Raw genomic sequence first — 24,084 nt, 5'->3', positions numbered from 1 at the left:
TGAATGTTAGTATATGGCTTAAACTTGAATAAATCATTTTGTTCATCATATTCATATTTAGATAATGCAAAACTTAACCTGTGTAGCTTGTTGTTTTCATTCAAAGTGGGTTTGATTGCGTTTGTGTGCTTTCTTATGACTTTGTTCTTCTTCCACCTACACACCGTTGTTTGTGACACCTCCATCTGCTTTTCTACTTAATGTTGAGTACACTTGAGTTCATATTTGATGGCCTTAAACTTTTCTTCATCGAATTGGATTTTGTTTGGTGCTTGTCTGCCCACTCTCTTGCTTTTGAGGTTAATCACTGTGTTGTTAATCCTGATCTGCTTCTTCACTTCATTCCACAAACGTGTGATTGTTTTCCTACACACTTGAAACTCAGTGACAAGTGCATTGATTGTGCCTAGCACTGGTTTGCCTTTCTTATTTAATGCAGATAGCAACTTCTGCATTATTTGGGTTCTTTGTTGAGTACTTAGATTTTTTGAAGGAGCCATTTTTTTAGATGGGTGTCAGGGTGTGTAATTAATAAATTGTGTTTGGAGTATTTATTACTTCTGTTTTACATGTAATGATTGATAATATTTGGTGGTTTACATTTTATTTTTTGGCGCCTAATTGTAATTGATGGAAGTTTTAGGCACTCCCATTTACATGTTGCTGTGTGTTTTAATAATTTTGGTTTTAATTGGCGCCAGACATGATTTTGGTTTTCTTTCATTGGCCGCATTTTCAGATTTCCTTATTTTTGGACATTGTAATTTGGGTTTTAAAATGAATTTGGGTAATGTGATGAATTTTTTTAAATTGAAAATTTGGTCGTTTACAATTCGATAGCTATTTAAGAAATTATTAATGCATCAGTTTTGGTAATTTGGAAAATCTAAAGTCAATGATCGCAAAAAAAATCTGCACTCACATGATCAGTAACGACTGCAACTACTGTCGAAGAATTGAGAAGGCTATTTGAGATACCGTAACTGATGTATTTAATTTTCTTTAGTACTCGGAGAAATTTATGTAACTTCCAAAAATTATTATACTTGTAGGACTTATTTATGTACTTTCAGAGTTAAGTAAACGATCGATGTAATTTTGGTCTTAAACTGAAAAAAAAAGTTTAGAGTTTTGATGCCAAAAAATCAACTTTTAAATTTAGCTACAAAATGCTTGAAATTGGTGGGAATCATTAACTCTTTAATCCTTACATTAAAAATCCATAATACCACTTTTTTTTCTATCTTTAGGGTCTTATTTTGATTCTCCTTAAAATACGTAAAAAGTCAACTGGGACTTTTAAGAGGAATAGGAGAGAGTATATTTATAATTATATACGCTACAAATTTTTATTCCAAAACTACATATGCATGGGATCACTTCCCTTTTCCCTTATTGCTCCAAATTTATCTTATCTCCCACTATTTACCCTAGAAATTCGGGGTATTTCCCACCCAACACTTCTTTATATGTTAAATAATTTTTTTTTATTTTTCCGAATGTGGAACTTGAGATGTACGTTTTCTGAAAATTGCTTATTAAACTCTTCCCAGTTTTAGAGAAGTGTCTAATGAAACAATATTCTGTAAGTGACTATGATTAATAGCTTCCGTTACAGCTACTTGCTGCCTTGAATGTACTTCACCATTTGTAGCTTGAACAATCTGTATGAGTTAAATGTAACCTTAATTAGTGCCGAAATTTGGATGAAAAATTGGAAAATATAAAAAAATTGAATCTAAATTTAATTTTAAAAATAAAGGCACAAAAGTTTAAACTCTTAACCTCATAATTATAATAATAAAACAGTGATTGTACCACTCAAAGTCTAAAACAACTCTAATTTGTACGCGACTTTATAAAAAAAAAACTAACTTGTAAGCGTGTGATATATGATAATGATAATTTTTTTCTAAAGCGCATAATAGTGAACTAAAATGGTCGAATAATAGTGAACTCACTTAAATCAATAATTATAATATACTTCATTCATTTCTATTTGATGTTATCCCATTTTACATTTCAAGCAGTCTCATTTATTATTCTACTAAAAAATCTTTCTACTAACATCATCTTTCTACTAAAAAATATTTTCCGACATCATATATATATATATATATATATATATATATATATATATATATATATATATATATCCTTCATTAATTTTATTTTAACATTTTTATAATGATTATGACTCTCACATGTTTTCTACCAACTTTATGTTAACATTTTTTTAATGTATGTCTAAATTAACTTTATTATTTAATAAAATAATATCTCTACCATCTAAAAATTTTGACTTTTTTATTTTTAATAACCATTCATCATAAAAACATCAAATAGAAATGGAAGATTTACTTAACAGGGATATAAAATATGATAATAATATCAGCCTCTTTGAAAGAAAATGATATCAATATCAATGTCTTTTGTTTGAGTTCTAAATTTATAGATATATCTAAAACAACACAATATACAAATAATTTAATTTAAAAAAAGCTCGCCCTACTGCCTATTCAAATGACTCCTTAGTCTGTCAGAGTTTATACCATATAATTCAAAAAGTTCTCATATTTTTTAGTCAATTAGAGTCATCTGTTAATTTTTGGGCTTCAGAACAAAAGATAAATAGGTCCCCTATAAACTTAAGGCGTAACATACAATATAATACACCTTTTGTTTTTTATTATTGATATTTAAACTATTTTATACAAAAAGCACTACTACTCATATTATTTAGCAAAAAAGTGTAAGTTATATTTAACTTTCATTAAAATTAATATCACTCATATACATAAAAATAAGTTTTTTAGGCCCCAAATAATTCGGGCCCCTGGCGGGTAGCCCACTTTATTCTTACTAATCGACAGCCATATTGATCATATGATTTAATTTCATAGGAACAAAGAAAGTATTTGATAATCAACAAAAGAGCATGGCCAATTAATTAATTTATAGAATAAAAATCAGTAAATTTGTAACTGATATATATGATAAAGTACCTTTTGGTTCAATTTCCTGTTGTTCTGCAAGATTGTGTTTTCCTGGGGTTTTGTATGAAAATACATGGAATCAGTTGTAGAATTAAGGTCAATAGAATCAAATTATATTATAGTGCTGTAAAAACCAAAGGAAACAAATATATTTTACAATTAACACATGAGCTAGGTAAGTGGAGTAAGTTTACTACTATTCGTATAAAAATCTTGTATAAACTTGATCCACACATTTAATTTAATAATGATAAGATAGTATTTTTTTTAATGATTGTAATTGATATATTGATTGTACTTGTCAAGTTAAAATACTTATTATACGTACAATATCCTTTAAAGTTAGTCCACACTAAAATAATATATATTAATTCATACAAGACTTTATTGAAATTTATTCGTATCAATTTATTTTTAGTATTCATTCGTCAATTCAGTATTAATAATTTCACTTCAATTTGATCTCATATAAATATTTAAAATTTTGATTTAGTTTGATCCCAAAAAAATTGGCCCTAATAATGGCAATCTTTAATCTTAATTATTCTTCCTTAAACAATCTAAAACTCTTTGTTAAGTTTTAGGTAAAGCCACAAAAAATATTTTTCAATCTCTTATATACCAAAATAACTCATAAAGTATATCTAATACTTCTATTTTCTTTACTCCAAATGTTATTTTAGTGTTAGGATAATCCTCTATATGACCAGGATACGGCAAAATTAATCTTCATATAATATCGATGATAAGAAATAAATTCTTATAGAAAAATCTTTAATCACTAAGTCTAACCTATAATTCTCTATGCACTTAACTTAATAAGAAAAAAGAGATAAGACAAATCAACACTTATTATAATAGATTAAACATGAATTAACCTATTGTACTATAATTAAATTGAAATTACTAATCAGATTTATAGTGAATTAAATTATTTATATTTAACTTATTTGAATTGGAAAATGAGACTCCTAATAAAAGAATCTCAAAAATCCCTACTATCTTCTACTTTTATCTTATATGTTTTCTAATCATTGGTTAGTTAGAGTTTTTAAAATTATTTTATTCCACTTATTTTGTTACAAATGTAACAAAATAAATGAATCAAATGAAGGAATAATTAATAACTATTAATAAAGGTGACATATTGTAAAAAAAAAAATAGCAAAATAAATAGATGGGATATATGATCATATAGGGAATAAAGAAAAAATATCCCTCGAATTTTTATGGGTAACTACCTACTCCAATATCCCTTAAAAAGTCTAGAATAAAATATTGTACTAGAAGTATGGGAAACTACCTCTACTCCAACATCCCTTGAAAAATCTTCCGGATTTTTTGGGAAGTTACTTATTACTTCTACTATATAGAAGTAATGCACTTCCTTGTTTCCGACATTTTTCACAATCAGTTATAAATATTTCAGAACAACGATAATACTCTATTTTATTAGCTATGAGGAATTCATATGATGTGGATATTAAGATTTATTTAAGGGTCGTCTACTTAGCTAAGGGCACTTTATAAAAATATTCATTCTGTTTCTTAAAATTTAGAGTAGGTTTTATATAAACTTAATTGTTATGCTTATATTAAATTTATACCATTTAACTATAAGTTTCCATTCTATCTTCTAGAAATCTAATCTTTAATTTCTAAGATTTCATACAAAAATATTGTAAAAATATAGCAAAGTAAATAGATGGAATCATGTTCTCTTGGAACATTATGAGATTATCAAGGTAAACTAATTAAATATTATCCACAAATTAGAACAAAGAAACAATAACTTACAACACTAAAATGTGTAGAGTCTAGAAGTATAGGTAACTTACCTACTTCAATCCCTTTAAAAAAATCTTCCGGATTTTTCGGAAGCTTAATGTACTCCTTTAAGGAAAATTTTAAGTTCCATGCATGAAAGTGTATTAAGAAACTAATTTTAATACTTATTATTCCCTTCTAAAATTAAATCTACTTTTATTTTTAATTTACATTTAGACAATAAGGGAATCAGAGGATTGTTAGAGTATATAACATATCAGGGGGCCTCAATCATCAGCTTAAGCTTTTTGTTGAGTTGGTTTCTTGACATGGTATCAGAAGCCAATGTGACAAGAGGTCACCGATTCGAATTTCAACCATCCCTCATTTAATGTGGAATATTCAGCGCCTATGCACATCCACACTTCTAGCCCAATGGGCTCTCGTGTGAGAGGACATGTTAGAGTATAAAACATTTTATGTGCCTCAACCATCAGCTTAAGCTTTTGGTTGAGTTGGTTTCTTGATAAGGACTACATGAGATTCAATCTCTAAACCTTACCTAGAAAAGATGTTACTTATTCCAACAAAAACAAAACTCAATTTTCAAATAATTGTATTTTTGAGCCACAACTTCAACTACTTCAACTAATGCAGTACTCCAACAACTATGAGGAATCCAAATGATGAATTGTTCAAGGGTGATCTACTAAGGCTAGAGCATATTCTGCTTAAATACTCGTTCGTATGAGCTATTTTATCGATTACACAAAAATTTTAATGTAATGTTTGGAAACAAGTATTTCATTTTAAATTTTGGATTTCAATTATGAAATCACAAATGAAAAATTTGAGAATGACAAAGTTTGGATAGCATTCTCAATTTTAACTACTTTAAAAACAATTGTAAAATTTGATCCAAATCCAAATTTGAAAATTTCTGATTTGTCAAATAATAAATTTAAGCCAATTCCAAAATTCTAAATGAAATTATCGTTTCCAAACATGACATAAGATAATTTAACATTGACATTTTTTTTTTGTTGTTTTTGTAGTACATCTTATTGTAAAATAGCTAGATAGCTAGATCAGAAATGAATATTGAAATAATGTGTAATTTAATTAGGAGCTCACCTTCTTTTTCAAGTCTGTGAGTACTTTCTGGAGCATGTCATCCTATAACCCACAAGGCAACAATATAGAAAGTCAAGCTTAATTATTAGTATGCATTACTCAACAAAAAAGTTTTTTTCCTTATGACTCATAGTGTTAGGACTAGTTACACACCATAACAACTTACCATAAGTATACAAAAGATCATAAATATAGACATACACAATAAAGTTGGTAAATAATATTTCGTTACCCGCAATGTTTTTAAATGGGTCCTACTTATGTTAAGATTTGAAAGGTTAGATGTAAGAAACTTCATCATTGAAATAAAGTATTTGATAAAAATAATTGTTATTTAGTAAAAGAAAATTCAATTGAGCTAAAAAAATAACTATTATTAAGATCATTTAAACAAAAATGACCAGATATAAACAAGCCCTAGGAACAAAAGTATGTGTAGTTAGTTCTTAATTAGGCTTTGTTCACTATATTTAAGTTATTTTATGTTTATCAATTGATTTCAAGATGACATCGTTGTCAAGGAATCAACTCAACTAAAAGCTTAAGCTTATGGTTGAGACCTAATATATGTTATACACTCTAACACGCCCCTCACACGAGAGCCTATTGAGCTAGAAGTGTGGATGCGTATAGGCATTGAATATTCCATTTTAAATGAGAGTTGGTTGAAATTCGAACTCATGAGCTCTTGTCGCGTTGGCTTCTGATACCATATAAGTTCATTCCCCCAATGATAGTAAATTTGCCACACTTTTTTTTGAAATAATTAATATCACATTTATTTTGCTACATTTTGTAACTAGTTATGAAACTATTTTATTTCTCTTTTCCTCAAACTACTTAACATGCTCTCTATATCTTATCGAGTATAAATTTCTTTCACTAGTTTTTATTGTCTATTCACTCTTTCTTTAGATCGAGTGGTAATGATGGTACAAAACAAATTTGTAGCAAATTAATAAGTAGATTGAGCATCTCTTTCAGCTTTGAAAAACATATACATAGCTTACCATTAATTCATCACTGCAACTTAAATTGTTCTTAAAAAAATGGTGTAAGCTATATAGGAAATTCCTACATATTACAGGTGAAAAGGAAAAGAGAATTAATTCAATCTTTTAGCGATGAGAATTAAATTTTTGCCATGAGGGTGAAAGGATAAGTGAAAGGCTAAGCCCCCAAACATTAGATTAATCTACGATCATTGCAACTCGTTATTGTTATTAATTAACATGTAATTAAATGTTAAATAAAAATGTTAGGAACCCTAAATGATCATAATAATACAGTAGCTTACTAACCTTTGTTCTACGAACACGAGCATAACTTTTCTCAATTTGCCTTTCAAGTTTAGTTAATTCATCAAGTTCTAGCCTTTCTAGATTATCTCCTTCCAATTGGCTGTCACATAGAATAGATCATTAAATCTCAATGTTCTAAAATAAGGCCAATTTGTAAACAAGATGTTATAGAATTTGAGATGCTTATGAAAATCACCTTAATTCTAGGTTCTTCTCATCAACCTCCTTGCGCAAAACAACACAATCTTCGTCCTACGATCAGTAGCAAATCCAGGACTCAAACACAGTTTCAAAAGCAAATAAACTAAGGAATATACTACATTTTTTTTGTCTTCATGAACATTTAGAACTATCATATTATCCTTTCTAATTACCAAAATGATCATCATTTTGCATACCAGCAATGTAAATTTTAAGCTATTTAATTTCTATAAGAGTGCTATCTGAGAAATCATGTGAATTAAAACATACCCAACTTTACTAACCAGTCAAGTGCGAGAACTAATTTTTTTTGAAAGAAACCTAATAATTCATTGATAAAAATGCCATCCGACATCTAAAACAAAGTAACAATTGATCAAATATACAACAATTTAAATGAAACAAATTTCTATATAGAAAAAGTCACAATCATTATAAAAGAGATCTAATACTCAAGCCTTCCCTCTATTACATTACTGTTTGATATAGCCTCCTCCAAGAAGGTCTTTAGATCGGGTGTGACTTTGAAACAGTGATAAGTTTGATATCATTGATTGTACTAGCAGAATTGACACCCATGATGATGTCATATACCTTTTTTACCATCGAATTGATAACAAGACTCCAAACTTACACCGTGAGAGACTTTAAAACCCAATATATGGACAGATTGAATCCAAAAATGGATAGAATAACTCTAAGATTGATAGTAGCTCTAAATTAACAATGGAGACTAGGTTTTTTTTGAGAAAAAAAGAGATAAAAGAGAGGCTAGGATATTAATTAATTAACCGCCAGAGCTAAATCTTAAGTTGTTTCTAAATAATTATTTCTTAAATATGCTTGTATATATATATGATCAACTTTTAATAGAGAATATTAATTATCAAATACACAACTGATTCAGTGAAAATACAAATATTTGCATTTTTTGGTCTCAGGTTTGATTTCCAACACCTCCTTCCAAACTCATAGTTTTTACTTGCTATGTTTCCTTTTGTTCTTTACTTTTAATATTTTCATAAATTCAAATGCACAAAATCAAAGCACTTCATGTTTTTACAAATAAGAAATGTTGATACTTTAAAAATCTATATGAAGACGAATCTATCAAGATCCCAAATAAATTTATTTTTTTATAAATTAATGATAATTCATAGTCAAAATTTTATACTAACTGAAAATTTTTATTTAAAAACAAAAGAGAACTAAATGAAGTATTTTTCTACATTATAAGTACAAAAAACATTTATATTAAAAAAGACAAATATAGCAATGTAAACACAATATTGTGAAGGCATTATCTATACTTCATAAACTTCTTCGCAAAAACCTCAATCACAACAATATAGAATCGATTACACTAATCAAAACAAATTCACATACGTGATCTTTGATGAATAAATAAATTAATATATTATATTTTATTCCGTTTTCTTTTAATAACGATTTACATAAGTCAAATAGAACAACATATAACCCTTACTAATTCAAGAAAACACACCAAAATAAGTAACATAATTATAGTAATTAACCAAAAAAATTGCAATTACCAGATAAGGTTGTACAATAGATGAATCAACCTCAGAGTTTTCGGTGTGTCTCATATACTTCTGAATTACTTGAGTCACCCTTTTACTACAAAACAGATCATAACACAGCACATTTACATTCCATAGATCCAGGAGGTACACAAGGAGTAACTAGTATGCATTTACACGAGAATCACGTCTTCTCTCAGCTAGAAGTATCACTTTCTCACGACAGATAATGGGTTCGATTCTAACCTAATTTCACAACATATAATGAGATCTATACCCTAAATTAATAAAATTTAGTAATTTCCAATTTAGTAATGAGTAAACTTATTATATTAATTAACCATTTAAGAAGAGTGGAAAAAAATTATTATATATAGGGCTATAATTTTTTTTCACTGTTGAAAACTTTACTTTTCATCACTGGTGATCGAGTTTCAAATTTCACCACCTACAAGAAGATCAATACAGCCTCCTAGATCTCGTTTGCACGGGTTATTTATTATTTCCCCGAAATAAATAAAATAAAAAAAAGAAAAAATCACCTCTCCATTCTTGTCCATACAATGAAGATTCATCATCATATCCAACACTTTGACCTCATATTCAAGAAATTTCAACTTATACAGTAAAATACAGTATAAAAAATTAATTGAATTTCTATACCTTCATTCCTGTAGCAGTATTAGGTCAAGTCATCAACCATAACCCTACTTTTATTTTTCCAGAATTTACTCTATGAATTCCTTGTTCCACTGTACTTACAACTTATAATATTATTTTCCATTTATTTAATATATCACAATAAATTGCAAGTATTTTAGAACTTTACCAAGGAATTAAATTAGAGAAAATAAACCTTGACATGAAAATAAATATGGGTTATAAGTTGCAAAGTGATAAATAAATAAAAAATAAATTTAAGAGAGAGAAAGATAGAGAGATAAACCTTGAGGTAGAGTATTCATAGAGCCTTCCAGAAGAAGAGAAGACAATAAGACCAATTTGAGCATCACAAAGAGTTGAAAGTTCTTGAGCTTTCTTAATAAGCCCTTTTCTTCTCTTAGCAAATGTTACCTGTCTTGCTGAAATATTTTCTATTTTCTTAATCTGAATTCTTGACCTCACCATATATATTTTCTGCTACAAATATTATTTTAATTCATACAGATAGCTTATAAAAAAAGGTTAATTGGGAAAATTAATAGCTAGCCAAAGAAATTAATAAATATATCTATATTTTGAATTAATTGAGTCTAAAGATAAGTTAATTAGCATCACCGACAATATAAATTAAGTAAAATATATTTTGTTGGAAAGGAACCAAATTGGGTAGTTTGATAAATGTAGGTACAATTTAAATATTTAGGTATGTGAGGTAGGAAGCTTTGTGCAAAAACATAGGAATTGCCATACTAGTATTTAAATAAAAAATTAAGGAGGAGGTAACCCTAGCTAGATAGAAAGGACATTGTTGAATTAGTACTATTTAAAAAGCATGAAAAGATAGATGGGGCCAATGAAGGTGACAAGGGCATAATATTATTGGGTAAAGTTAGAGAAAATTGGTAGAGAAATGATGAGATTGGTTCTTGGGACCTTCAGGATTCAACAAAGAGACAATATTCTTTCTTTTCAAAAAATGTTCTCTATATTTTTCTCCATTATTAAACAAATCTAACAATTTTATCATGATAATATACTTGATGGGTTTTAATCTACTTGTAATATTATAAATATTTGTATTATTTACTTACATTTTTTATTTTATGATTAATTTTTAATCTATAAGTTAAAACATAATTAAGTAGGATCTTGTTTGACTCGTCTCGATGTAAACATTATTAATATCAAATTTTGCAAATATTATTATATATTAAGAATTTAATTAGTGCATTGGACCGCGTAAAAAAGCAAACGTTGTAGATATTTTTGAATGAAAGAAGTGATATATACTCTTTCTGTCCAGTTACTATTGAAATAAAGAGAAAGTGGAGTGTTTTTAAGAAAATAGTGGATATTAATAATAAATAAAAGAGAAAGGGGAGTGTTTTTAAGAAAATAGTGGATATTAATAATAAATAATGAGAGCAAATGAATTGTGTGAACAAAATTAAAAGAGAATTAAAATATATGGATGAGATTAAAAGAAATTGGTGTGTAATTGTCCAAAAATAAAAATGATCCTAATTAACTGGTTTACTGCAGTTCAATCTAAAATTCGTTCGGGTTGAGTCGGTTTGAGCCGATTGAGTACGGTTTCGAACATGATTCGGGTCGGATATGACTTGGGTCGATCATTATTAGGTTCGGGTAATCTTGGTTAACGGTTGTGTCGGTTATAAAAATCGGTTACTGCTCGGGTTCAGTTTTCCCATTTTCGGTTGTCAATCAGTTCGGGTATAACCTCGGATCGGGTAATGTCGGTTCGATAAACCTAAAAAAGAAACACATTTTCGAGTCGATTTACTTTCGATTTCGGTTCAAGTTTTCGGGTCAGGTCACTTTTGAACAACTCTATAAATAAGCGAGACGGACCAAAGTGACAATTGATGCAAAATGAGTGAGACGGAGGGAATACTCCCTTTGAATCTAATCATATGCTTTACTTCCTCAGTATTAAAATATTTGCAATAGTTGACTTTTCATGTAATTCAATACACTAATTCAATCTTTCACGAGTATTATTCCTAATTATGTACAATAAAAATTATAAAAATTAGATACTGATAATCTTTAAACTAAGACGAATTAAACAAGATCCTATTTAACTGTGTTTTAGCTTATGAATTAAAAATTAATTACAAAATAAAAGATAATGAATGAATAGTGCAATACTTCTGATTACAAGTATTTTAGAACAGAGGAAGTATTTGGTTTTGCATACTTGTCAATATACCAATTTGAATATAGTATCTCTAATTGTACTTGGTCAAAAATTATAAATAAATGATATTGATAAAATTCACATTGAGATGTATTAAAAAAATCACATTTCACTATATTTTATATTATAAATAGATTGAGAATAAAATACAAACAGAGTAATTAGTGGATAATGTCAAAAAAAGATATTTGGTTAGAATATGAGAGAATATTATAGTAGTAAGTATTCATATATTTTCATTAGTTTGCTGAGTATCGAGTTTTATCTCAATTGAAATAAAGTATTACTTTCCTTAAGAAAAGTTCTGAGTCCGATTCTTACCTAACTCTCTCCTTTGCTCATCCTATCATACATTCTATTAAAACAATAAAAGAATGTGACACATGTTACTTTTATATATAACGTTTTCCCTCCTAAATTTTATGTAATTAAATATGAAAATTTTGAGTTTTAATTAAACTTTATTTCTTAATGAAAAATAATAGTAAGAAAAAAGTCAATTCTAGAACCTTTAATTTTTTAAATACACCTTTTAAGAAAAGAATATTTTGCGTAACTTTGATTTTAGTAAATTAGATATCTAAACTATTAATTATATCTTATTTACGATACAAAAATAATTAGAATATGAAATAATTGTTGACTATGAATAACCTTATAATTAAAAACTTAATTATTTAGCTAAATTTAATATTTACAAAATCTTATCTAGAATAATTTTACAATGATAATTACGATAAAGAAAATTATAGAAGTATATAATTTGAGCATGCCAACAATAAAGTGTTTGCGTATAGGATATAAGATCTAGTGACATTTCTCACAAATGCCACAATAGACTATAGTAACAATTACATATGCCACTAAAGACCAAACTAAGTGTCACTAAATTACTTTATTATGGAACTTAAAATAAAACCAATAATTATTACACTAAAAATATAAATCAGTGGTATTTATTTAATACCACTAAACCTAATGTCGCAAAAAGTTAAAGTTACTGTAGTGTGATATAAAAAAAAACTTATGAATACCATTAATAAAGTGTCAAAACTAAAGAGTACCATTAATAATTTCCCCCAATGAAATAAAATTGTGTTAACGTGATGCACAATAGCCTTATAACCCAGAGAATGAAGGGTGACGAAAAGAAACATCCCAACATATATACGTCCAAAAAACAGGTTTATTTTTTGTAAAGGTGACAATGAGTGGCTTTGGTTGTTATAGAGATATCAGATCAGATATGATAATGAATAAAAATAAAGGTCAATATTTGAGTGTTCACAGCGACGGCCCTGATATTTTAGGGGTTTGTGGTAAAAATACATAAAGTATAAATTATATATTAAATAAATACAAAATTATTAGGTCGAAATAAATTTTACACACCAATAAATTTAATTTGGTCCACATTATTTTTTTTTACGAAGTTCATATATAAAATATATTCGACTGAGAGAAACATAAAAGGGGCAAGAATTTTGGACGGCCTATCTATTTTTGTAATGCCTTTTAAATGAGGCCCTTAAGGATAAAAAAAAAATTCACTTAAAAAAATTTCAACACAAAATGTATTGCAACATTATATTACTTCAAATATAGGAAAAAAAAACGTTTACAAACAAATCATTTAAAAAGTGTTGCTCGGAGTCGGGCCTTAATAACACCATTTAATATTCGAGACCCTTTATTTCGAGGGGCCCTAGGCGGTCGGCTACCCCGATATGTAGAAAATCATAATGCGGAAATAAGACTGGTTTGAAGTTTGAATACTGGATTTGTATTGAACAATAATGAGAGGTATTACCTCTATTTATACAAGTAATAAAGACTAAAATAAGAAAACAAGATATTAACCTAAACCTATATAATAAGCAAATAAAATAACCTTAATATTCTAAATATTAAAAAGATCTTAATTTCCTAAAATATAATATTTTAGAATAGTCTCTTTATTTTATTTTACTTCCTATTTTCCTACACTCCCCCTCAAGTTAGGTCTCGGGATCAACGAAATCAAACTTGCACAATAATGTTTAACTCTTCGAATCCAATCGCCTTTAACCGAAAGTCCGCTAGTTGATATTTTGATTTAACAAAGGACATTTTGATGATCTGTTCGGTAAATTTATCATAGTTGTTTTTTAATTTTTTGAGTTTGAATAAAAGGTCATAAAATAAGTAGGGTTGATTTAATTTTTGTTTTGGGTCAACAATTTGGATTTTGTTTTTTGGATTAATTGGGATTCAAAGATAAAATTGGATTGATTTTTTTTAAAGGGTAGATAGGTAGAAGATATTGGTTGGTGGGTTAATTCGCGGGTTAGTGGGTCGGGGGTTCGCAACCTGGGTTGTTTTAGATTAAACAAGGGTAACAAATGAGTAACCTCCACATAAAACTCAGTTTTTGGAAATATACTCTTAATTTCCATATTTCGTCTTTCTTTCTCTACTGATTTTTGAGATCCTGAGTTTGTGGGTTCAGGGATTTGGTTATCCTTGCTTACTTCTACCTTTGGAGAACCTTTCTCGGGGCATTTTTTCGGGTTGGGGTTCGGGTGTTTTTTCTTCTAGTTTGTTTGTCCCTTCTTCTTTTGGAATTTGATTTTTGTCTATCTCTTTACTCCCCCTTTCACCATTGACTTGCGTACTCACCTCTTCTATATTACTCCCCCTCGCGACCTCACGCTTGATGGTGCCATTCACGGGTGGTAGCAAAATTGGCCCATATAGAGTATGAATCCCAGTCCATAATTCATTTGCAGTAGTAGTGAATGAAATACCGAGGTCGATGATGTCAGAGTTAATACATGCGAGAATCCATGACATAACCCTGCTATCATATTGTTTCCATTGTGGAGTTATGGTCGTCGGGAGAATGACGGTGTATGATTGAGCATCCCCCGATCGCCAAGTTCAATTTCTATTTCTTTACACCATTTGGATTAATTTTTTTTCCATTAAAATTTTCGGATACCTTTGGTTTTTTTTTTTTATTGATTTTTTGGTTTATATCAATATTTTGGTTTATTTGTTGGAAAAGGAGGATAATATGCTCAGCCTCTGCTAATGAAAACATCATGTTTTCCATCTGATTTTTTTGATTGGTTTGGTTTGATTGGTTTTGTTTTAATTTGTTTTTTGTTTGGATCGATTTTGGTCGATTATGATTAATGATAAAATATCGATAGAGTTTTTTCATCCAGGAAAACTTTATGACTCTGATACCATGTAGAAAATCATAATACAAAAACAAGTCTGATTTGAAGTTTAGATACTTAATTTGTATTGAACAATAATGAGAGGTACTACCTCTATTTATACAAGTAATAAAGACTAAAATAAGGAAACAAGATATTAACCTGAACCTATATAATAAGAAAATAAAATAACCTTAATATTTTAAATTAAAAAGATCTTAATTTTCTAAAACATAATATTTTAGAATAATCTCTTTATTTTATTTTACTTCTTATTTTCCTACCGGATACCCTTAGAATTGGCCCTCGAGAGAAGAAGCATATTAAGTGAAAATTTAGCCCCATTAGATAAAAATTATACTTATTTTAACAAAGATAAATTCTTATTATTAGGTGCATATAGATTGTTAGATGTATCAACTAGAATATTACTTGTAAAACCCGAGTATTGCCATATTAAAATGCAAAGGGACGATTGATCTAATTAGTTAGGTAACCTAGATGAAAAGATATTTAATTAGCATGATTTTCTTCTTAAGAATGAAGTGTTAGTGGGGCCAAGTAAATTTATAAGGTGACAAAGCAAGAGCATGATATGATTGGGTAAAATGTCTACAAATTAAGGCAAATCAATCTTTTATGATGAGAATTTGTATTAGAAGTAATATATGATGGGATTGGCCCTTAAACAAGCTAATGGAGTCAAATGCAAATGGTCAAATTGTGCTTCCTAGTATTATATTATGTATAACATCCACACAAGTCATGTGATGACTTTAAGGATGTCTAAACAAGATACAACATTATATATACATATATATATATATATATATATATATATATATATATATATATATATATATATATATATATATATATATATATATGATTGGTGTATAATTTATAAAGGAGGTATTTTAAGTAAATAACGAAGATTTATAATATTGGTAATTATTTTTATGTAGAAGAATTTAACAGGGTGTGGCTTTTAGGATTTTAATTTATCTTTTTTTTGTTTTGTTTAATTTATTGATATTTAATTTGTATTTTTGTGGTGATTTACAAATCACGGTGATTAATTAAAAATTTTTGTAATTTGACTCTAGTCAAACTTTTGAGCCTGAACAAATTTAAGTTAAAAATTGAGCAGAATATTGAGGCGACCATTTACTTGGACAAGCCAAGCAAGCTTATAGCTTGTGTGATCTATTGGAATTTACAATGCATGAATGCCTAGTGACTACTCAGGCGATCAATGAGCACCAGTTTTTGACTTTAAGGTGGCATAGAGGCGAGATTAAAATAGTAATTCATGTAAATATTATAAATTATTTTAATTTTTTAACATTTGTATAATTTATATATGTAAATACTAATAATCAAATTACAAAAAGTATCAACAATTTTTTCAACTTAATGAAATTATCTATAAAATTGCGCTCACAATAACTAAAATGAAATATATCTAAAATACTAATGATCATGGACTAATCCAAAAGAAACCACAAAAATAAAGAATCCCAATATCCCATTAATTCACAAGGCATGTTAACCAATTTCTCAAACTCTTCATATATCCCATTTGTCTTCTTCTTGCCGGATTAATTTAAAAGAGTTACGGTCATTTGAGTTGAGAATCATACAATAAACCAACTAACTTGCATCATTAGTTAAGGAAAATCATAAAATTAAGTGTCATTTCAATACAATTGAAATTAAATTTTGTTGCAATTCATAATTCACAGGAAGTTATTCCCTTTACGTATGAGAATTGATCACTACAAAAAAGTGGTACATGTACAGAATTTTCGACTATCATTAAGCAGTTGGAAATTTTCGACTGAATTTCCTACTACTTTGTGTTACTCTAAAATTTCCAACAAAAATTATGTTAGTTAAAAATTCCAACTATTTTTCCTAGTGCACAATCCAATAGTTGAAAATTTTCAAATAAATTTAGACTAACACAATGATAATCGAAGTTTTGACAATTTTAAAATGGAAAAGGGAGAAAGATTACCCGCCCTTCATTTTCGACTATATTCTTACTAATTTCCAACCAAAATTTTTTCAGAAATAAAAACTTCCTACTACTTTTCCGACTGATTACCAACCATACTTGGTCGAAAAAAGAAATTTTTTTGTGACTTCAATATTATTGTGACTTCAATAATAACTTCATGATGAATTAATTTTTTTTTTTACTTTAATGACCTTGATAAATCTAATGTGACTAACAATGTAGTCATAGGACTAAAATTAAACTAAAGACTAATGATATACTAATATGATAAATATTAACATACTATACTATTACGACAAATATATAATATATTAAGTTACTAACACTAAATTAATAAGACTAATAATATACTAATAATACACTAATACGACTGATACAAGACTAATACGATACTAAAACAACTAATGTAATATACCAATACTAAAACGACAAATAATAATACTAAAACTACATTAATGTGATTAATAATGTACTAATAATATACCAATACTACACTAATACGACTAATAGTTTACTAATATTTACACTAATACAACTAATACTAAACTAATAGAGCTAATAATAGGAAAAATTGTCAAAAATAATCCAACTTTTTACTCATCCTCTATGAATAATCTCATTTATTGATTATTTTCTAATAATCTTATCTTTTATATGTATTTACTCCCATCATATCCGACGTGGGATGGGAGGGGTGGGTTTGTGGTGGTTGAAGTGTAGAGTTATGGTGGTTAAAATCACTGGGTATGATGGGTGAAAATACATAATAATCATTGGATTATTAGATGATAAACTAAATGTGAGATTACTCACAACATATGAGTGAAAGATGAATTATTTTCGACAATTTTTCTTAATAATCTACTTCTACACTAATAGACAAATATATTGGACTAATACGACACAAATAGAGCTATTAATATGCTAAAAGGATACTAATAAAGAAAATAAAATACTAATATAATACTTATACAACTAATAAATATACTTATAATTTATCAATATTAGAGTAATACAATTAATAATCTAATCACTGATATTACGCTATAATATGACTAATAATAAACTTCTACTCCTAATAAAATTTTCATGGAACATATATGCAGACAAACGGCATCTTAAAGCACAAAAGGATTGTGAATTAAGAGTAACCATTAACTTATAAGAGAGTAGGATAAGTGTTTTTTTTTTTTTTTTTTTTTTTTTTTGGCTTAATTATTTTCTTCCTTGGATCAATAAATGATGAACTTCCACTGTCCTTTAAGTTTGGTAGTTAGTTGGAAAGTCTTAAGATTTGAAAGCGTGGAACTTGTTTTATAAAATTGTTTGAAAAACAAATTTAGTATATCAATATTTTAGGCATCTTTATTATTCTCCAATTTTTTTATTCTCAAATTCACGTCTCCACGCTTAATTCAATCTGGTACTCGGACGAGTAATAATTATGCTTGAACAAGCATAATTTGTCAAAATTTTGCTTTTAATTCTTGGAATATAATAGAATAATATATTTTTGATTACTTGCCCATTTTGTAAAATCTTTATGATTGTATAGAATATTAGGAAAATATTTAGTTTCCTAAAGTATAGTTGTAATCTTGTATATATTAATATTATTCCTAATGAGAACACAACCCGAGTCATTCTTACATGGTATCAGAAGCTTTGGTTTTTGATCCCGACTCTTTCTTTACTTTCCCTTGCCGCCGGCCAGCTCCTCTCACGGCTGCCACCATCATTCTTCCTCCTCCTTTTCTTTATTCTTTCTCTTCCATGGCCTCTCCTATCACAACCAAAGGTTCGTTTTCTGAAAATTTCCGCTCATTTTAACAATCATGGCTCTTCCCACCACCGTGGTGGTCACCGCCACTCTCGTCGTGATGGCCGGACCCACCGTGGCAGCCACCATGGCTCCACCAGTATTCATGGCCCCTGGCAGCTGCATTCTTCCATGCCGAATTCCTTTCCTCAATTTCAGCCCAACGGAATCTGGTCTGGCCCACCTTCTTCTCCTTCTCCTTATTCGTCTGGATGGTCTTCTTGGGCCAGCAACACTTGGGTCCAGCCTGCTGCCTCCTTTCCCACTACATCTTGGGCTCCTCCTTCTTCACACAATGGATATTCTGATGGTCTTCTTGGTCCACGTCCGGCACAAAGTTTTCACACCGGAACTAATGCTTCTATGAATTATATTTCTACGGACATCGATCATGCTATGAACACTCTCTCTTTATCTACTCCGGATGAGCAATTTTATATGGATACCGGTGCCACATCTCACATGACTCGCTCTCAAGGTACTTTAGATCCTTATTTTCCTTTAAAGCATCAATTTAATAATGCTATTGTTTTTGGTAATGGTAATTTAATTCCAGTTCTTGGTCACGGGTATATTTCTTTCCCTTCTTCCCAAAAATCCCTTACCCTCAAAAATGTCTTGCATGCACCTAAACTTATTAAAAACCTTATTTTCGCTCGTAAATTCACTCAGGATAATATGGTTTTCGTTGAATTTGATCCTTTTGGGTTTTTTGTGAAGGATTTGGCCACGGGGAACATTGTTCTGAGATCTAATAGCACGGGTGATCTTTATCCTTTTCCATCCGCACATGGAGCTACTCCTTCGTCTTCCACATCATTGGCTTTTTCCGTTTTTTCTTCTAGTATTTGGCATTCCCGTTTAGGACATCCGGGCAATACGGTTTTAAATTCCTTGTATTCTTCTCGTTTAATTCATTGTAATAAAGATCCTCATTTTGTTTGTCATTCTTGTCCTTTTGGGAAACACATTCAATTCCCTTTTGTTAATTCTATGTCTATGAGTTCTAAACCCTTTGATATTATTCATAGTGATTTATGGACATCTCCTATTTCTAGTCCATCAGGTTACAAATATTATGTTCTTTTTCTTATAATTATACTAATTTTTTGTGAACTTTTCCTTTATTTCGCAAATCTCAAGTTTATGATGTGTTTGTGAATTTCAATATTTTTGTTAAAACCCAATTTGAGCTTAATATAAAATCTTTCCAATGTGATAACGGGGGTGAATTTGACAATAATATGTTTCATCAATTTTGTACTAGTCGAGGCGTTTCACTTCTTTTTTCTTGTCCTTACACATCCTCTCAAAATGGTAAATCCGAACGCAAAATTCGCTCCATCAATAACATCATTCGCACTCTTTTGTGTCATGCTTCACTTCCCCCGTCTTTTTGGCCTCATGCCTTAAACACGGCTACTTATCTCCTCAATATTCTTCCTTCTAAACTTCTTGGTAATCTCACTCCCACTCATTTTCTATATCGTAAGTCTCCTACATATACTCATCTACGGGTTTTTGGGTGTTTATGTTTTCCTCTTTTTCCCTCTAGTACTATCCACAAACTCCAACCACGCTCCGCTCCATGTGTCTTTTTAGGATATCCCTCTTCTCATAGGGGTTACAAGTGTTATGATCTCACATCCCGTAAAATCATTATATCTCGACATGTTTTATTTGACGAGACCACCTTTCCTTTTTCTCAATCTCCTTCCCCATCTCCCCAAAACTACCAATTCTTAGATGATAATATCCCCCTTCATTTGCTCAAAATAGCCCATACTAATCCCCCTCCTACTGGGCTTGATCCTACTCTTAGCCCAACAGTTCCTCTTAACCCCTACCTAGCTCCCACAGTCCAGCCCACATACTTCTGCTCCTCAACCTTTTCTGTCAACTGGGCCTGCGTTGAGCCCAGCTCTTGCCTCCCTCTGCCCACTGACTACTTCTACTGGGCCCCTCCTTGTTTCTGGCCCAGTCACCAACCAAACCCCTCATCTCTCCCCCTCCTCTACTGGGCCTGCCTCACGCAGCCCAGTCCATCCCCCCTTCCTTCCTCCTCTTCCTCCTCCACTACCACTCCATGCTCACCGCCCGACATGGTTACGCGTAGTAAACATGGTATTTTCAAACCCAATCCTAAATACTACTCCCAAGCTTTATCTGTTTCTTTTTCACCTTTACCAAAATCTCCTATTCATGCCCTTCGTGACCCGAACTGGAAGTTAGCTATGAAAGAGGAATTTGATGCTTTAATTGAGAATCATACTTGGGATTTTGTACCTTGTCCTCCTAATGCTAATATCATTCGGTCTTTGTGGGTGTTTCGTGTCAAGACCAAGTCCGATGGTTCTTTTGAGCGCTATAAAGCGCGTCTTGTGGGGTGATGGTAAATCTTAAAGGGAAGGCATTGATTGTGATGAGACTTTTAGTCCGGTTGTGAAACCTGCTTCTATTCGCATTGTTTTAAGTATTGCTCTTTTCAGGTCTTGGTCTATTCATCAACTAGATGTTAAGAATGCTTTTCTACATGGTCACTTGACTGAGACTATTTACATGCATTAGCCTCTGGGTTTTCGTGATTCTACTCGTCCTGATCATGTTTGTCTTCTTCGTAAATCTCTTTATGGTCTCAAACAGGCTCCTCGTGCTTGGTACCACCGATTTTCTACCTTTGCAACCACTATTGGATTTTCTAACAGTGTTTCTGATAATTCCCTTTTTTTTATTGTCATGGTTCTGATATTGCTTATCTGCTATTATATGTGGACAATATTATTCTTACGGCCTCCTCTGATTTACTCACGAGTCTCTTATGTCCAAACTTAGCTCTGAATTTTCCATGAAGGATTTGGGCCCTCTTAATTATTTTTTGGGAATTGCTGTTAATCGTACCTCTTCGGGCCTCTTTCTATCTCAACAAAGGTGCCTCTGAAATTCTTGAAAAGGCTGGCATGTCTCAATGTAACCCAGTTGCTACTCCTGTTGCTACCTCCGGCAAACTTTCTGCTACTGCTAGTTCTCCTTGTGATGATCCTACCTTGTATCGTAGCCTAGCTGGTGCTTTGTAGTATCTTACATTCACCCGACCGAATATTTCATATGCTGTTCAGCAGGTTTATCTTTATATGCATGATCCTCAAATTGAACATATGGCTGCTATTCACCGCATTCTTCGCTATGTCAAAGACACTATTCACTTTGGACTGCAGTTATATCGTTCTAATATTTTGACTCTTTTGTCCTATACCGATGCTGATTGGGGTGGCTGTCCTGACACTCGCCGCTCCACTGTTTCCATGGTGGCTGTCCTATACCGATTTCTGGGTGATAATTTAATTTCATGGTCCGCTAAACGATAACCCACTGTTTCCAAATCTAGTGCTGAAGCTGAATATCTTGGAGTTGCTAATGCTGTTTATGAAACTTGTTGGATTCGCAATTTACTTCTTGAGTTACACTGTCTTATTTCTACAACTACTCTTGTATATTGTGACAATGTTAGTGCCATATATTTAGCTGGTAATCCCGTCCATCATCAGCGCACTAAGCATATTGAGATCGACATTCACTTTGTTCGTGAAAAAAGTGAAACGTGGTGACGTTCGGGTGCTTCATGTTCCAAATCGTTATCAGATTGCTGACATTTTCACCAAAGGCCTTCCTCAAGTATTATTTGATGATTTTTGTTCCAGTCTCAGCGTTTCTAAACCTCCCGATTCGACTGCGGGGGTGTTTTAGAATATAATAGAATAATATCTTTTTGATTACTTGCCTATTTTTTAAAATCTTTATGATTGTATAGAATATTAGGAAAATATTGAGTTTCTTAAAGTATAGTTGTAATCTTGTATATATTAACATTATTCTTAATGAGAACGCAACCCGAGTCATTCTTACACTAACATGTGAAGACTTTAAAATTTTATAGCATGAGATTTATTTATTTTTTTTAACTCCTTGGATTAGAAAGAGGACTTTAGAGGCCAAAACAAAGTGTAGGAAGTAAGGCATGCATCATTTAGTTAGCTTATGTTTCAAAATATAATGGTTTTCGAAACAATGCTAATTGTATATATATTTTATTTTTGTACAAAATTTCAGGTTTTACAATGTACGTATAGTTAATGCAAAATATGATATATACATTTTTTAAAATACATTTATGTTATTGTTTTTTAACATATGAATTTATTTTATTACTTTATCAAGATAAAAAAAAAGGATTAAATTTTTTTTTTTTAAAAACTAATGTTTGCATTACTAATTATTTAAAGCATAGAAAAATGAGCGAGATATCTCAAAAATAAAGTATTGTAAATTTATTTGTATTTGAAACTATCAGTTCAATGGTTCTAGATCCATATGGGACTATAATACCTCAATGATCTTACAATTATGCAGAAGTCCCTTCATTTAGACACGCATGTTGTATTATTTGTAGTTTGATCAAATGACGAATTTGTTACATCTAAATATAGGAGTAATTTCCCACCCTTAAATCCTAATCTTCCAACTTTTTCTCAAGCAAAGGGATTGACAAAGTTGGAAAGGAACAAATGTTAATAAGATGCATATCAACCAATACAACCCGATCGAGTATCCAAATAACACGTCAAGTATGTGTTGTAGAGGCTGAATGTTGCAAAAACTTCGATTTGAAACCCGATTGGGCATTCCAAATTTCAAAATATTTGATATTTAAAGGATTTTTCAAATAGCAAATTTCCTGTGAGACGGCCATATATGTGCAACCACATATAGGTTTCAAGTTGTCATTTTAAAGCTTGAATTGGACTTTTTGGACCTTAAAATATGTATTTTAACTCTCAAATTTGACAAACTTAAAACCATTGGAATAGACATTTTAAGTCTTTAAATGTATTTTACAGTTAGAGTAGGTAAGTAAAATATAAAATTAAGGGTTGAAATAGGTGTTTTAAAAGTCAAAATTGACATTTTATGTGGTGGAATGAGTGTTTTAAGAATTGAAAATGAAAATGGGTTTTAAGTTAAACTTGCGGCCCGTTAGGTACATGGTATTAGAGGGCGATAATGGTAATAAAATTAAGTAATAAAAAATTTGGTTGTTTGGATGACTTCAATAGTAATAGATGGTAATAAAATAAGGTAATAAAATTACCAAAAAGTGTCATTTTTATTACCATCCAACAACCTGGTATTAGGTTGTAATGGTAATGAAGTATTACTG

The 24,084-nt window shown here is 30.1% G+C and overlaps 1 protein-coding gene across 1 annotated transcript; it reads right to left on the bottom strand.

Moving 5' to 3' along the window:
- Positions 1–913: 913 nt before the first annotated feature.
- LOC130806721 (MADS-box protein JOINTLESS-like) lies at positions 914–10,395 on the bottom strand. The gene is made up of 7 exons (XM_057671915.1): positions 9,887–10,395; positions 8,953–9,037; positions 7,395–7,450; positions 7,199–7,298; positions 5,898–5,939; positions 3,006–3,047; positions 914–1,664 (listed from the first exon to the last, which is right to left on the bottom strand). Exons 1-7 carry the CDS (start codon positions 10,066–10,068, stop codon positions 1,539–1,541), a joined length of 633 nt encoding a protein of 210 aa, XP_057527898.1. The 5' UTR covers positions 10,069–10,395; the 3' UTR covers positions 914–1,538.
- Between the last annotated feature and the right edge of the window lie 13,689 nt (positions 10,396–24,084).

The sequence above is a fragment of the Amaranthus tricolor genome, chromosome 2 (assembly GCF_026212465.1).
Source record: "Amaranthus tricolor cultivar Red isolate AtriRed21 chromosome 2, ASM2621246v1, whole genome shotgun sequence".
Lineage (NCBI taxonomy): Eukaryota > Viridiplantae > Streptophyta > Magnoliopsida > Caryophyllales > Amaranthaceae > Amaranthus > Amaranthus tricolor.
Note: the sequence above shows the minus strand (reverse complement) of the source record. Positions and strands in the feature narration are given on the sequence as shown.

Coding starts and splice junctions, on each gene's coding strand:
- LOC130806721 (XM_057671915.1), bottom strand. CDS start 10,068: ATGGTGAGGTCAAGAATTCAGATTAAGAAAATAGAAAATATTTCAGCA. Junction 7,451..8,952: donor CTATTGTACAACCTTATCTG/GTAATTGCAATT, acceptor TACTGATCGTAG/GACGAAGATTGTGTTGTTTT. Junction 1,665..3,005: donor ACAGGAAATTGAACCAAAAG/GTACTTTATCAT, acceptor TAACTCATACAG/ATTGTTCAAGCTACAAATGG.